General features: G+C 50.4%; 1 protein-coding gene across 1 annotated transcript; it reads right to left on the reverse strand.

Annotated features, from left to right (window-relative positions):
* Nucleotides 1–11,270: 11,270 nt before the first annotated feature.
* LOC146810614 (endogenous retrovirus group PABLB member 1 Env polyprotein-like) lies at nt 11,271–12,760 on the reverse strand. The gene has a single exon (XM_085614433.1). It carries the CDS (start codon nt 12,744–12,746, stop codon nt 11,271–11,273), a length of 1,476 nt encoding a protein of 491 aa, XP_085470559.1. The 5' UTR covers nt 12,747–12,760.
* Nucleotides 12,761–13,919: the final 1,159 nt, after the last annotated feature.

Here is a 13,919-nt window from a genome sequence, read left to right on the forward strand (position 1 = left end):
CGGAGGAAGCTGGACCAGAAGATGGGAATCTTCCAAGCTCCGGAGGGGTCGGTCCCCCCCCTCAGGTAGGCGGGGACCGGCCCCGTCTGTGTTCCGAGAAACTAAATCCCTGCAGTGGGTTGGCAACTCATGGGTTGGAACAACAGTAGGGACTCGGGGCACAGTCAGGGACAAATGAGGTCCAGCGTTGAGGGAGGGGGCAGTTGAATGCACCATAGGAGGCTGGCCCAGATCCGTGGACACCTGGGTCGGGGGTAAAGGTGGTTGAGAAAGGGGGGTAGAATTAGATAGATTTACTTGAAGACTAGCACCCTCCGAACTGCCCAAATTGGCCTTAGGGTCCTGGATAGGCTGCTTCTTCCCAAAACCTTTAGAGTTAACTAGGGAAACCAACCTGTCAATTTTGGATGACAGGGATTTAGCCAGGAGGTTTAGAGACTGATCTATGTGTGACTGGAGATCAATTAAAAGAGTAGTCGCCCAGGTCGGAGGGATAGAAGTAGGGGGGCGAAGGATCGGGGCCGAAGGGGGAGAGCTGTCTGGAACAGGGGCTGGTAAAAATCTCCTCTTTCTTAATTTCTGTTTTTTTTGTTTTTTCCTTGGCTTAGCCTGCTTTATAGGGGCCACAATAGAAACAAAGGAGGATGATGATAACCCCTCTTCCACTAGCGCTGGCTCATCTATTTGAGCCTGAGCGCACGGTAATTGTGTGAATGAGGGCAGCATAGAAGACATGGCATCAGGATCCACCTGGTAAGAAGAATAATCAGACAAACCATCTAGAGGGGGGGCCATATTGAATGCCGGTGTAATCGACAGCCGTTTTTCTGTGTTTTCAATGGCTGTAGCCACCACCCCAATTGTCTTTTGCAGCATCTTGTCAATCGCTGTAAGACTCGGGAACTGAGAGGTAGAGTTCGCCAGTTGTCTAGTCATCGGACGACTAGCTGTAAGTTTGGAGTGCTTCCCCATGATTCTAGTGTGCCCACGACAATAAGCAATGAAAACCTTGTGGCACAAATCGGTAAAATCCAACAATAAAAAGGAGCACACTCTACACCAAAAAGAATGACTGACTAGAATAAGAACAATAGCAATAGCCAGTGAGAGTTCAAACACTACTGAACCGGGGAGCAAAGCTTAGAGGAGGGGCCCAGCCCGGCCTCCTCCGGCCCCGGACGGCCACAGACGGTCCCGCCCTTGTCCCGGGCTTAGCCCGGCGTCGCCCGCGCGCGTCCCGCGACGCGGAGAGAGCCGTGCACTTTTAAGCGCCTCCGGGCGCGTTTGGCGGCGTCAGCGGCCGCAAGGTAGTCTGGGGGCTGTAGTCTCCCCCCGCGCTCGACCGCGATGTAAAGTGGCGGTGGCGGGGGAGACACGGAGCAGAAGGGAGCCCAGGAGCTGCAGCGTCGATGGCGGAATGCAGCCGCAGCAGCGGTATCCCCAGCAGGTAGGCAGGAATCTTCCCGGATGTATTACCCGCTCCCCCGAGGGAGCCGTGCACTTTTAAGCGCCTCCGGGCGCGTTTGGCGGCGTCAGCGGCCGCAAGGTAGTCTGGGGGCTGTAGTCTCCCCCCGCGCTCGACCGCGATGTAAAGTGGCGGTGGCGGGGGAGACACGGAGCAGAAGGGAGCCCAGGAGCTGCAGCGTCGATGGCGGAATGCAGCAGCAGCAGCGGTATCCCCAGCAGGTAGGCAGGAATCTTCCCGGATGTATTACCCGCTCCCCCGAGGGAGCCGTGCACTTTTAAGCGCCTCCGGGCGCGTTTGGCGGCGTCAGCGGCCGCAAGGTAGTCTGGGGGCTGTAGTCTCCCCCCGCGCTCGACCGCGATGTAAAGTGGCGGTGGCGGGGGAGACACGGAGCAGAAGGGAGCCCAGGAGCTGCAGCGTCGATGGCGGAATGCAGCAGCAGCAGCGGTATCCCCAGCAGGTAGGCAGGAATCTTCCCGGATGTATTACCCGCTCCCCCGAGGGAGCCGTGCACTTTTAAGCGCCTCCGGGCGCGTTTGGCGGCGTCAGCGGCCGCAAGGTAGTCTGGGGGCTGTAGTCTCCCCCCGCGCTCGACCGCGATGTAAAGTGGCGGTGGCGGGGGAGACACGGAGCAGAAGGGAGCCCAGGAGCTGCAGCGTCGATGGCGGAATGCAGCAGCAGCAGCGGTATCCCCAGCAGGTAGGCAGGAATCTTCCCGGATGTATTACCCGCTCCCCCGAGGGAGCCGTGCACTTTTAAGCGCCTCCGGGCGCGTTTGGCGGCGTCAGCGGCCGCAAGGTAGTCTGGGGGCTGTAGTCTCCCCCCGCGCTCGACCGCGATGTAAAGTGGCGGTGGCGGGGGAGACACGGAGCAGAAGGGAGCCCAGGAGCTGCAGCGTCGATGGCGGAATGCAGCAGCAGCAGCGGTATCCCCAGCAGGTAGGCAGGAATCTTCCCGGATGTATTACCCGCTCCCCCGAGGGAGCCGTGCACTTTTAAGCGCCTCCGGGCGCGTTTGGCGGCGTCAGCGGCCGCAAGGTAGTCTGGGGGCTGTAGTCTCCCCCCGCGCTCGACCGCGATGTAAAGTGGCGGTGGCGGGGGAGACACGGAGCAGAAGGGAGCCCAGGAGCTGCAGCGTCGATGGCGGAATGCAGCAGCAGCAGCGGTATCCCCAGCAGGTAGGCAGGAATCTTCCCGGATGTATGACAGTAATGTAGGCCTCACATAGAACACAAGTGGGAGCTTTCACCACTCAGTATAGGTGCTGAATGTTGGGACTTCAGTCCTCAACATGTTTAGAATTGTGCTGCGCTGTGCTGCTCTGACAATCACGCAAGTTCACTGGAGGTACATCATTCTTTTATTTTTCTAATATTTTCTGTGAGCATGAGATTCTCAAAATGTACCCCAATCTGATTGAGAATGACTGCTTTTATCTGAACCAAGACTATAAGGTAACTGGCAGTGGCGGCAGCTAATCAATAGTTTAGTGACGCAGGCCTCTTTACAGCAGCAGGGAGATGGCTATTAGCCCCCACAGTTGTAGGACTATCCAGTCACAGAACCTGGTGTTGCTTGCTTTCATTTTGTGACATGATAAGACTTAGGTGTATGTTCCTATACGTGGCTTATTCACACTTAGTGAACGGTGGTGTCACTTGGTCCCTGCGTGTGTAGTATACAAGATAGGACCCTCTTTCGTGCAGGCTACATTATTCCAAGGTGGACGTACCGCTGCTCAGGATACCCTCCCTGAAACGTATTCTCCCTGATGAGTGGGTGGAGGCTCCCGGCCCATCCCATTGATACTATAGGTTTCCCGCTCCCCCATCTTCTTGCTTTGTTGTTGGGTTGCGCACGTCTGCAACCTGTGCTGGGCACTCTGCCCTCGATACGCAAAATCATCTTTACCAAACTCCTTGCTCCAAAAGTCCTGGAAAAGTGGTGTCAAAGGGATGCTGCACTCCTCCGTGATTGGAGGTTATACATGAACCTTGCAACAAACAAAAAACACCCCTCTAGTTAGCTCTGTCTTCCTGCCATGGCCACAAGAGGAGGATAAATACTGACAGCCTTGAACCAGCTGTTTTAATTTACCTAGCCAGATTGTCAGCCATGATTAATATTGCATTTTTGAAGTCCAATATGTCGGCGCGTTTTCAATATGGAGCCCGTGCAATACAGTTATAAATGCATTAGGGCGTCTTTACTGGTTTCACAAGTTGGAGAGATGATGATCCTATCTGTCTGCACAAAGAGCTGGACTCCACCTCCGAAAAGAGTTTGACCTGATCTCTGAAAGATGTTCACACCCCCAAGCTAACCGGAGAATCTGCATGGAGGACACCTCAATGGACTGAGGTCAGGCAGGAGCAACAAGATCACTGAAGCCCAGCTGGCCAGGTCTGCATCACATGTCCCTGACCTGGCGAGCCTTTCTGTTCCGGCATTGCTCCCTGTCCCATTCCCAGACAGAAAAGCAGGTAGTGGACCTTAAGATGCTGGACTAGAGGTCCAGCAGTGTTTGATTACTCTGTTTTTTATGATTCCGGAACCATTTTTACTGTACTTCTATCTCATCCAGCTCTTGAGATTTTAATATTTGAAATTCTTGTTAACGCCATAAAGTATGATTCCCAGGGGAAAGGGTAATGCATTTAAGGTCGGTGAATGGCATTGGTCAAGTCCATACCTATGCCACCAAACAAATGTTGGGCCTGAGACTTCAGGTACACTTGGAGGTGGCATAGCAGTGCTGTCTTGGTATTACAAGTGCCCCCATTGAACACATAACTGCCAGATAGTCATTGACTTGAATAACACCACTCTAAAAGATCTAGAAATGCACCAGTGACATTGGTTGGTCACCTCGTTGTTTTGGCTGTAGATTTTTGGACCAGGTTATTTTCAACAGTTTTTATTTTTGCCACAGTTGACGTACTAACTGAGGCGCCTACCTAATGAGTTGTCTATACTGAAGAGCCCTTGTCTAGCCCTAACTCAAATCTGGATTCCTTGCATTGAAAGATCTTCACAGAATGCCAAACACCCAATGATTTGTACATTTCTGATGTCAATCTTGAAATATCCACATAGGATAAAAAGGGCCTTTGGGCCAACATTATAGTTCTAATTCAGACGAGCTGTAAACAGATAAAATGTTGATTTCTGGGTCTGATAGAGACATCTAGCCGCACATTCCTTACCATTACCTGTGTGAGCCAGTAGGTGCGGTGGTCAGTTCAGCGTGATGTCGTTGGCGCCATCTCCGCTGTTCTGACATCAGTTTGCCCTATATAGGTGCCACCTCGGAGTGCCTGCGTAGTTTGTGTTCTTTCTACGCTAGCCAGCTCAGTCCATGAAGAGAGCTACCCTCTGTCACCTTTTGATAGGGTTTTTTCAACGTTTTGTCTAACTTTTTTGGTGTGTAGGTTTTTCCAACATGTCAAAGAAGACTTCTTGATTCAAACCATGTGGTGTCTGCCACCACGCCATGTCGGTGACAGATCCACACTTGATTGGTCTATGGTGCCTGGAGCGTTCCCACCACTTGAAGTCATGCTCTGACTGCCGGGCCATGGCTTTGAAGTGGTCCCTAAAGTGGTTTTCAGCCCTGCACTCAGCACCGCTTCGTTCGCCCCAGATGTTTTGTTCTCGGTCCTGGTCCCGGTCGAGAGGAAGGTCCAGGCACCACTCAGGAGTCCTATGTCCTCGTCCTCCCACTCGAAGTCGTCGGGTAGGTCAGGTAAGAGGCATAAAAAACACAAGAAGTCGAAGTGTGCTTCAATTTTTCCCCATCTGTCGGCTGACGTGACAGAGGAGTCTCTGCACTCTAGGCCTCGTTCTGCAGAACCTGCACCTGGGTCGGCTCTGCGCTTCCCTGCCTTCCTGGGAGCTGGAGCGACCCCCGCCCAGCTCAAAGAATTTTATGACGCCCTGTCCCTCCTATTTGGGCGACTTGACCCTCCCAGCGCTCCTTTGGGCCCTGGTGTCTGAGAGGGGGCTCCAACGGGTTCCACACTGGCAGATCCGACACCTATGCCCCCCAATAGATCCAGTGGTGGATCGGGACCAACGCCGACGGCCCAGAGCCAGATCTGCACCTACTGATGCTGACTGCAGCGCCGACGGCACCCTTGGGTCCTAGGTAGGTTCCTCAACCTTATTTTGAAGGGCTACGGGTGGAGGAGGACTGGGAGGGGTCCTTTGCAAGACCGCCTGAATACGAAATGGACTGGTATGAGGAATTGGATGAGGCAATTGGACTGGATTTCTCTCCAGATTCTAGCCTTCTTTCTCCCCCTAATGTGGCTACGGAGGAGGGAGCTTCATAGGCTATGGTGGTGAGAAGGGCAGTTGAGGTCCTGCACCTTTAGCTTCCTTTAGTGGAAGTCAAGACAAACATCTTGATGGAGGTTTTGCAGCCGGGTGACTCCTCCTCGAAACCCCTCCTGCCATTCAATGAGGCCTTGACTGATGTCCTTCTGGGAACCTGGTTCAAGCCCAGCACAGGGTCTCCTGTGAATTGGACAATCGCCCACCGCCATCGCCCTGCACCGGATGACCCAAATTTCCTCACCAACCACCCTACTCCTGAGAGCCTGGTGGTCCAAGCCTCTACCTCACAAGGCACATTCCCGCCTGTACACCCGGACAGGAAATCCAAGAGGCTGGATAGTTGGGGTAAGAAAATTGTTTGTTCTGCTAGCCTTGCATTGCAGTCACTGAACACTGCATGCCTATTGGCCCGTTATTCCCACTTCCTGTGGGAAACAGTTGCGCAAATGCTTCCACAGGTCCTAGAGGAGGCCAGGGCCATCCTCTCCCAAGCAGTATCAGACCAGACAGATGCAAAAAAGTTCACCATTTGTTGTGGGCTTGACACGACCGACTCGCTGGGCAGACCGATGTCATTGGTGTCTTTTCTACGCCATGCCTGGCTGAGAACTACTGGCTTTTCAGGGGATGTCCAGGCTTCCCTCATGGACATGTCCTTTGATGGCACCTGTCTCTTTGGAGACAAAGCAGACATGGCTGTAGAGTCCTTTCAAATAATCACGGGCTATGGACATGTCCTTGGGCCTCTCAGTGGCCACACATTCCCCCGCCTGCTTTTCGCCCCTTTCGTAGCTACGGAAAGGGCTTTCAACTGTGCCAGCCATACCCCAGTTAAAAGGCGGTGCAAGTTCAACAATCTCTGAATGGACGTGGGCACTATTTGTTCCTACCCTGTGGGTCAGGCGGACAGAAGTCAGGTCAGGCCACCACCTCGGCCTCCAAGCCCTCCTAGTCTGACCCTTAAAGATCATGGGTGGCCAGTTGGTGGTAGGATCAGCCCTCTTCTCCACCACTGGCAAAACATTTTGTCCGACAGGTGGGTTCTTCAGATAGTCCGAAGGGGCTTCTCTCTTTCCTTAGAGACTACCCCTCTCTCTATGCCTCCGACTTATGACCGGCTGACGGAGGATCACCTGATTTTTCTTTAGGAGTATGTCATTACTATCTTGGCCAAGGGAGCCATAGAGAGGGTTCCAGTGCTAGATGTAGGTTGTGGTTGTTATTCCTGCTAATTTCTGGTCCCGAAGAAGGAAAAGGGCCCGCACCCTATCCTGGATCTGCGAGCCCCCAACTATTTAATAAAAAAGGAAAAGTTCAAGATGCTCACTCTAGCTCAGGTATTGTCTGCCCTGGACCCACTAGACTGGATGGTACCGTTGGACTTGCAGGACGCATATTTTACCATTTCCGTCCTGCCTGCTCATCGGCACTACCTGCGGTTTACGGTAGGCCACGAGCACTTTCAGTTAATCGTGCTCCCCTTTGGCCTTGCCAGTTCCCTTCAGGTTTTCACCAAGGTGATGCTGATGGTCGCAGCTCATCTGCGCAGATAAGGGGTGGCAGTCTTCCCCCTATCTCGACGACTGGCTGTTAAAGGCAAGCTTGCCCCAGCTCTCCCACCTCCAGACTATGATAGTAAACCCCAGCGAATGCAGGAGGTTCGCCAATGTGCCGTAATCACACGTGACTCCCTCTCGGATGCTCCTTTTCGCCAGAGCTGTTCAGGACACGGTGCAGTTTAGGGCCAATCCTCCCGAGAGGCGAGTCCAGGATATTCAGGCTAGGGTTCTGATGTTTCAGACTCTATCCTGGATTTCGTTGAGAATTACTCTGAGGCTACTGGGCCTATTGGCCTCCTACATCATGCTTGTGACACATGCCAGGTGGCATATGTGGGCTCTGCAGTGGAACCTGAAGTTCCAGTGGGCACAGCATGGGGGAATCTCTCCGACATGCTCTAGATCTCAGAGGGAATTGTGCAGGACCTGCAGTGGTGGCTGACCAACAACGATTGGGTCAGAAGCAGACCTCTTTCCCTTCCCCACCCATATCACACAGTAGTGATAGATGAATCACTCCTGTGATGGAGCGGCCATCTGGGAGAGGTCGAGTTAAGAGGACTCTGGTCTCCGGCAGAATCCGGCACCACTTCAACCTGCTGGAGCTCTGTGCCATTCGCTTGGAATTGAAAGCCTTTCTTCCGTCAATCAAGGGAAAGTTGGTCCAAGTGTTCACGAATAACACCACCGCCAGATGGTACTGTAACAAACCGGGTGGGGTAGGGTCGTGGCCCCTTTGCCACGAGGCCCTGCATTTCTGGGCATGGCTGGGACAGCAGGGTACATCCCTGGTGGCTCAATACTGGCAAGTTCACTGAACCCCAGGGCGGATAAACTCAGCTGTTGATGCTTAGTGGATCACGAATGGTGTCCCAATCCTGAGGTGATGCAAGGTCTCTTTCAAAAGTCGAGAGAGCCTTGGTTAGGTCGGTTTTCCTCTGCCGAGAAAGCGTAATGTCAGCAGTTTTGCGCACTGGTGTTTCCAAGGCGGCTCTCGCTCGGAGATGCTTTTCGTCGCGAGTGGACCTCAGGCCTTCTATACGCCTTTCTGTCTATACCACTCCTACCCAGAGTGCTCAAGAAGATCTGGAGCAACCAGCCCCAAGTCATTCTTTTGGCTCTGGACTGGGCACGGAGAGTATGGAATCCCGAGCTTCTCCAATTGAGCATTGATCCTCCAATCAGGCTGCCCCTTCGGGAGGATTTTCAGTTGCAGTAGCAGGGAAGAGTCCTCCACCTGAACCTGTAAACTCTATGCCTTTTTGCGTGGAGACTGAGCAGTACAGTTAATGGCATTCGACCTTCCTCCCTAAGTTTGTAATGTTATTTTCTCAGCCAGGCGTCCCTTTACCAAGACCGTGCATGCCTGCTGGTGGAACAAATTTGTAACCTATTGTACAGAAAGATCTATTGATCCTCTTTCTGCTTCACTGTCTCAAGTTCTCCTATTTATTTTGGCCCTTGCCCGGCAGGGCTCTGCTGTGGGCACTCTTAAGGGGTACCTTTTGGCCTCATCTGCCTTTTCGAAGCTACCAGGCCAACCTTCTTTATTTAAAATAAAATTCCCTATTGTAAATATATTACTCAAGGGGCTTGTACATATGTTTCCACCTGTCCCTTTTCATCATGCCTCAGTGTGACCTTAATTTGGTTCTCACCGGCCTCATGTGTGCTTTGTTTGAACCTCCACAACTGCCCCTTCCAGTTGCTTTCCATCAAAACAGCCTTTTTTGTGACAATAACTTCTGCCAGGATGGTGAGTGAATTGCCGGTTCTGTCATCTAAGCCTCCTCACCTGACCATCTTCCCTGATAAGTTGGTCCTTCGCACTAGAGCCTCCTTCTTACCGAAAGTGGTAGCACTATTCCTAAGGTCTTAACTGTACAAAACCTACAAAACTGACTGCAAATTTTATTGGGACCTGGAGTGGAAAGTGTATTCTTTGGATACTGTGTCAATATGACTCAGTGACAGACACTGTGAAGTGCCATGTTAGTTTGTAATTTCTAGTTCATACTATTTGCTTTCTCTTTATAATGTCTTATAGACAGAAATCACCTACAATGGGGGATTAGGCAATTTTACTATTCAGGCCAGAGAACTTTATGGTATGCAGAAAATGGGGCGGATATTGTGTGAGAGGACGGAGAGAGGGCAAAGGATGAATGTTTTGGGTGCTATTCAATGTAACATTTCTATGTCATGGTGTCATTGATGACGTAGATAGTGCTTACTGTCCATAATGGTTACTTTGAATGTTTTATTCCTGCGATGAAGCACTAATAAAACTAAAAGAAAAGCGAGATGTCACAGGTTCATGAATGTGAACAATGACATTTTGACCTATGGAACATCCACCACTGAACACCGAAGAACTGAGGCCTGTTCAGCGCCGGCCCTCTGCAGTGACAAAAGGTGAATTATTTAAGGGCACCCTCGGGTTCTTCAGCTATAGTTTTTGCTGGCCAGGGAGAGAAGGCCTAGCTGAAGAACGTCAGAGAAATTAAGACCGGTTAAACTGTCGCAAACCCCTTTGACTACCTACAGCTTCCTAGGAATTGTGACCAGTTGCAGCTGATTTACCACCAACCTGATCACTAACCCCAAACCAGAGTGAGAATTAACGAAGTGCAAAAGAGAATTAAAAAGAGGCACCATGTAATCAAATATTAAACGTTTGTCCGATTTGTGATGTATCCTCCTCTTTCAAAGGCTTCACGATGATGTCATTACAAGGTTTCTTTGTATTTTTTTTACCCTTCCCACATTTTCCACCAGTTACTGCTGAATCAATGTACATGGCCTTCTGTTGTTGTATAAATATACTGATATCTGATAGAGACTACTATCCGCAGATTCCTTCACGTAGAATTATCCCCAGGCGTGAGACTGGATCTGGAAACTTTTTTGCCACAGCATCCCTGCGTGCCGGGGCAAAATCACGCGACTCCGCCCAGGCGTCGTACGTGACGTCAGCGAGGTCACATAAGACCCGCCCTGGCACGCCTACTGAAGTACTGGGTTTTTCGGAACCCAGCGGTGCCAGGGAACACACCCGAAGACTTCGAGTTCTTCCTGTTTCAGACTACAGAAACACAGAGTCTTCTTGGTGAAGTCAAAGATCGTATTTATTGGCTGCAGCCAGTAACAGGTATCCTAGAAGTACAACACGTGTATGTTCTCAGGAGACTGCTCACTTACGAAAACCAGCCTTCTCCTTATATACCAAATATTATGCTTTAGGCAAACATTCCTCGTTTTACGGTATGATCATTCACATGCATTCATTACAAAGGAAAAGACAGAGTCATAATGGCAAGTACATATTTCAGTTCGTTCAGCCCTTAATCAATTACCCGGCAAAGCGTAGCGCCTTCATCAGATATCGACGGACACCCAATAAAACCGGGCACCTCCTCCTCGTAAAACGGGTCATAAAGAGGGAAACAGGGGCAGGTGTGTAGAAGATTAGGCATGGTTCGTGTGTGATGAAAGGTTTCGTGATATGCTGGGCCCTGATACTAATCTCATTCGGCCGCGGGAAGGGAACTGACCGAACAGGTTTGGCCTTAGGCAGCGGAGTCAGTTCACCCAGGTCACCGAGGAGTCAGCGAAGGTGTGTGTGTCCTTCAGACCCATCCTTGGCCGTAGTCCTGTTGCCTATGAGAGGGCAATCACAAAATGGCTGTCGTCCTAAAATGGAGCTCGAGGTATTAGGACAGAAACTCTGATTTCAGGCGATCTCGTCACTCGAATGTGACGCAAATGCTTGTGCATAGTATCCTAAACATTCTCGGTCTGTTGATAAAGAAATCATCACGTTAGAATCATGCCAGATACGTGGTTCCGAAATTTACAGTACCACAGACCCTCCTTTTGCCCTTACATAGGCAATAACCTATACTCCCGCTAGTCTGAATCCAGGTCTATGTCCATAAAGTCGCGGAGATGTTGCTGTAGCATCATCCTATTGCTTAGCTCGTCTCGTGTTACAGGTTTCCTTATACATGATGTAGTGCAGATGCCACAAATTACAGGAGCACACTGTACACACAGACAGAGCAGGAAAAGAATGGCTAAGATCATTCCAATGACTATCAGGATCTTCCAACGCCAGGCGGATATCAGTTCCCAGAACCACCCCGCCAATGACCATTCCCCATTATCTACGTGAATAGATTTGGAGATTCTATGCAGTTTGGAAATGGCCTGGAAAACTGTTGGAGCGTTATCTGGAATAAAAACACAGCAGCTAGATTGGATCACTCTACATACCCCACCCCGGTCTGCAAGTATGACGTCTAACGCGACCCTGTTCTGAAGAGTCGTAAGACGATCCGACTGGAGCTCAGCAGTCAAATTACCAAGGGCACCGGCTGTTTCAACTACCGTGGATTCAACCACTCTTGTCAATTGCCTTATGTTCCTGCTGTTAACCATTGGACCCCAAAACGGCAGAGAACCCTTTACGAAATCTCCAAATTCTTGTCCTGCAGTGTCATCTTGACTGATGACGCCTCTAACCATCCTTGTCTTATGGTAATCTGCCGCGGTCGTGTAGGTGGGAGGCAGCAGGAACGAAACAAAACATGTGCCCGAAAAGTCCGGGGGCAACCATGTATAGGCTCTATCATGGCAGATGAAATAGGTACCCTTGGCTGCTAAGAACGAAGGGGAAGTCTGAGATGCAAAAACGTAAGTTTCAGCGCAGATACTTTTCCCTAACTGAGCTCTGGGATTCTTGCCATAACCTTGCAAACATAGGTGACCCTGATGGGGTATAATCCAGATTGGTGAGGATTTCTTTGCTCGCTGGTTCTCACTCAGAGTAACTTCATATCCTGTCATATTCCAGCCAATATATGCTAGTGTCTCATCTCTTGGGATGGTTTCATAGGAAATCTCTTCCCTAATCATATCCACGATCCCCTTAACTAGAGCACTATTCTTGGGATTATCTTTCACAGAACGTAGGGGGTTGGCTTCATGAGCATACATGAACATTGTTCTATATGCCCACACAGAACCATTATGGCTGAAAGGTAGGAGTAGGTACGGGATACCTTTATCAGTAGTATGGGGCATAAGGCCACACACCCAACAGTTAGTTGTGTTTACTACTAGTTGGTGTTGGTGTAGGAGCTGAATGAACGAATTATTGACAAATTCCAATCTTCTAGCGGACTCGTGTTCAGGCAGGGGATGAAGGGAATGCGAGGAAACAGTAGGAGGAGGTATGGGCTGTGCAGTTGGTGCGAATGTTACTTGGAAAGAGAATAAGACATATCCTATGAAGATCGTCATCACACTCAGTAACATGGAAATACATAACATCAAAAATCGTTTTCTTGTCATCATTATACATGTTCTGTCTTTGCAGTCCATTGGTTTAGCAGGTCTCTCATTCTCGAAAAACTCCATCCTCTCTGAGTGCTGCTCGCGGTGGTAGGGTGCTCTATGCTAAGGAAATGCTTCTGTCAGTCCAGGGCAACTCCTTGGACCGACCAGAACTGCTGACCTAACGTCTTCAGTTGCACTCCAAAGACTTGGGCAACCGCGACCCTGCAGCTGAACCCGGATGGCGGTTCGAAAAAGCAAAAATAAGCCAGTTTCTCAGATGAAAGAGAGAGCTGCACTTCCCAAAATTATTAAAAAATAGCAAGGGAAAGGAAAAGAATTTTATTTGTCCATAGTCCTTGGCCTCAAATTGTAGCGATTTCTCCCAGGTACTGTCTGGTCTTGAAACAAGAGTTCAGGCTCTGTAGTGTCCAATCGAATTGACGGTGGCACAGCCTCTTGCAAAATGTCATCGCTTTCCTGCTCAGAGCTAGTTCCTTTCACACGTGCATCGCTAAACGGCAGAAAACGAGGCACGGTTTCAGTCTCAGAATCAGCGATCCCCTCCTGGACCCACCGGTCATATGGCAGAGGCAAAGGGACCCTCTTGCAATGGACGCCGTGGATCCAGTTCTTTTTCCCTTTCACTCGAACAGCTCATCTCGTTGAGAGAAGGACGAGATGGGGGCCGGTCCAACGGGGCTCATCATTCTTTGTCCGTTGAAAGTTTTTGACCAGCACCCATGATCCAGGATTGATAGGATGTCCTGGAGTTTCAGAGACCTGAGGCAGAGTATCATGCACCTGTTGGTGTAAAACACGCAATTTAGCCGTCAATTCATACAAATAGTCAAGCAGTACTGGATGTTCGATCTCGCTGAATTTTGTAGGCCTTGGCACTCCCCATATATTGGCCGGGCGGCCAAACACGATTTCATAGGGACTAAGTCCCACTCGTGAATGCGCAGTCATTCTTGTTGACAGGAGTGCTAAAGGCAGAGCATCAGGCCATTTAAGACCAGAGCTTGCTTGAATCTTGGCCAACTTCAATTTTAATGTGCCATTATAGCACTCTACTAATCCAGCTGATTGGGGATGATTTGCAGCGTGAAATGTTTGCCGGATACCCAGTCCATCACATACTGTTTTCATCACTCGACCCACAAATTCACTCCCATTGTCACTCCAGACCATTCTCGGCATTCCAAATCTAGGGAAAAA

The sequence above is a fragment of the Triturus cristatus genome, chromosome 7, assembly GCF_964204655.1.
Source record: "Triturus cristatus chromosome 7, aTriCri1.1, whole genome shotgun sequence".
In the NCBI taxonomy this organism is placed as follows: Eukaryota; Metazoa; Chordata; class Amphibia; order Caudata; family Salamandridae; genus Triturus; species Triturus cristatus.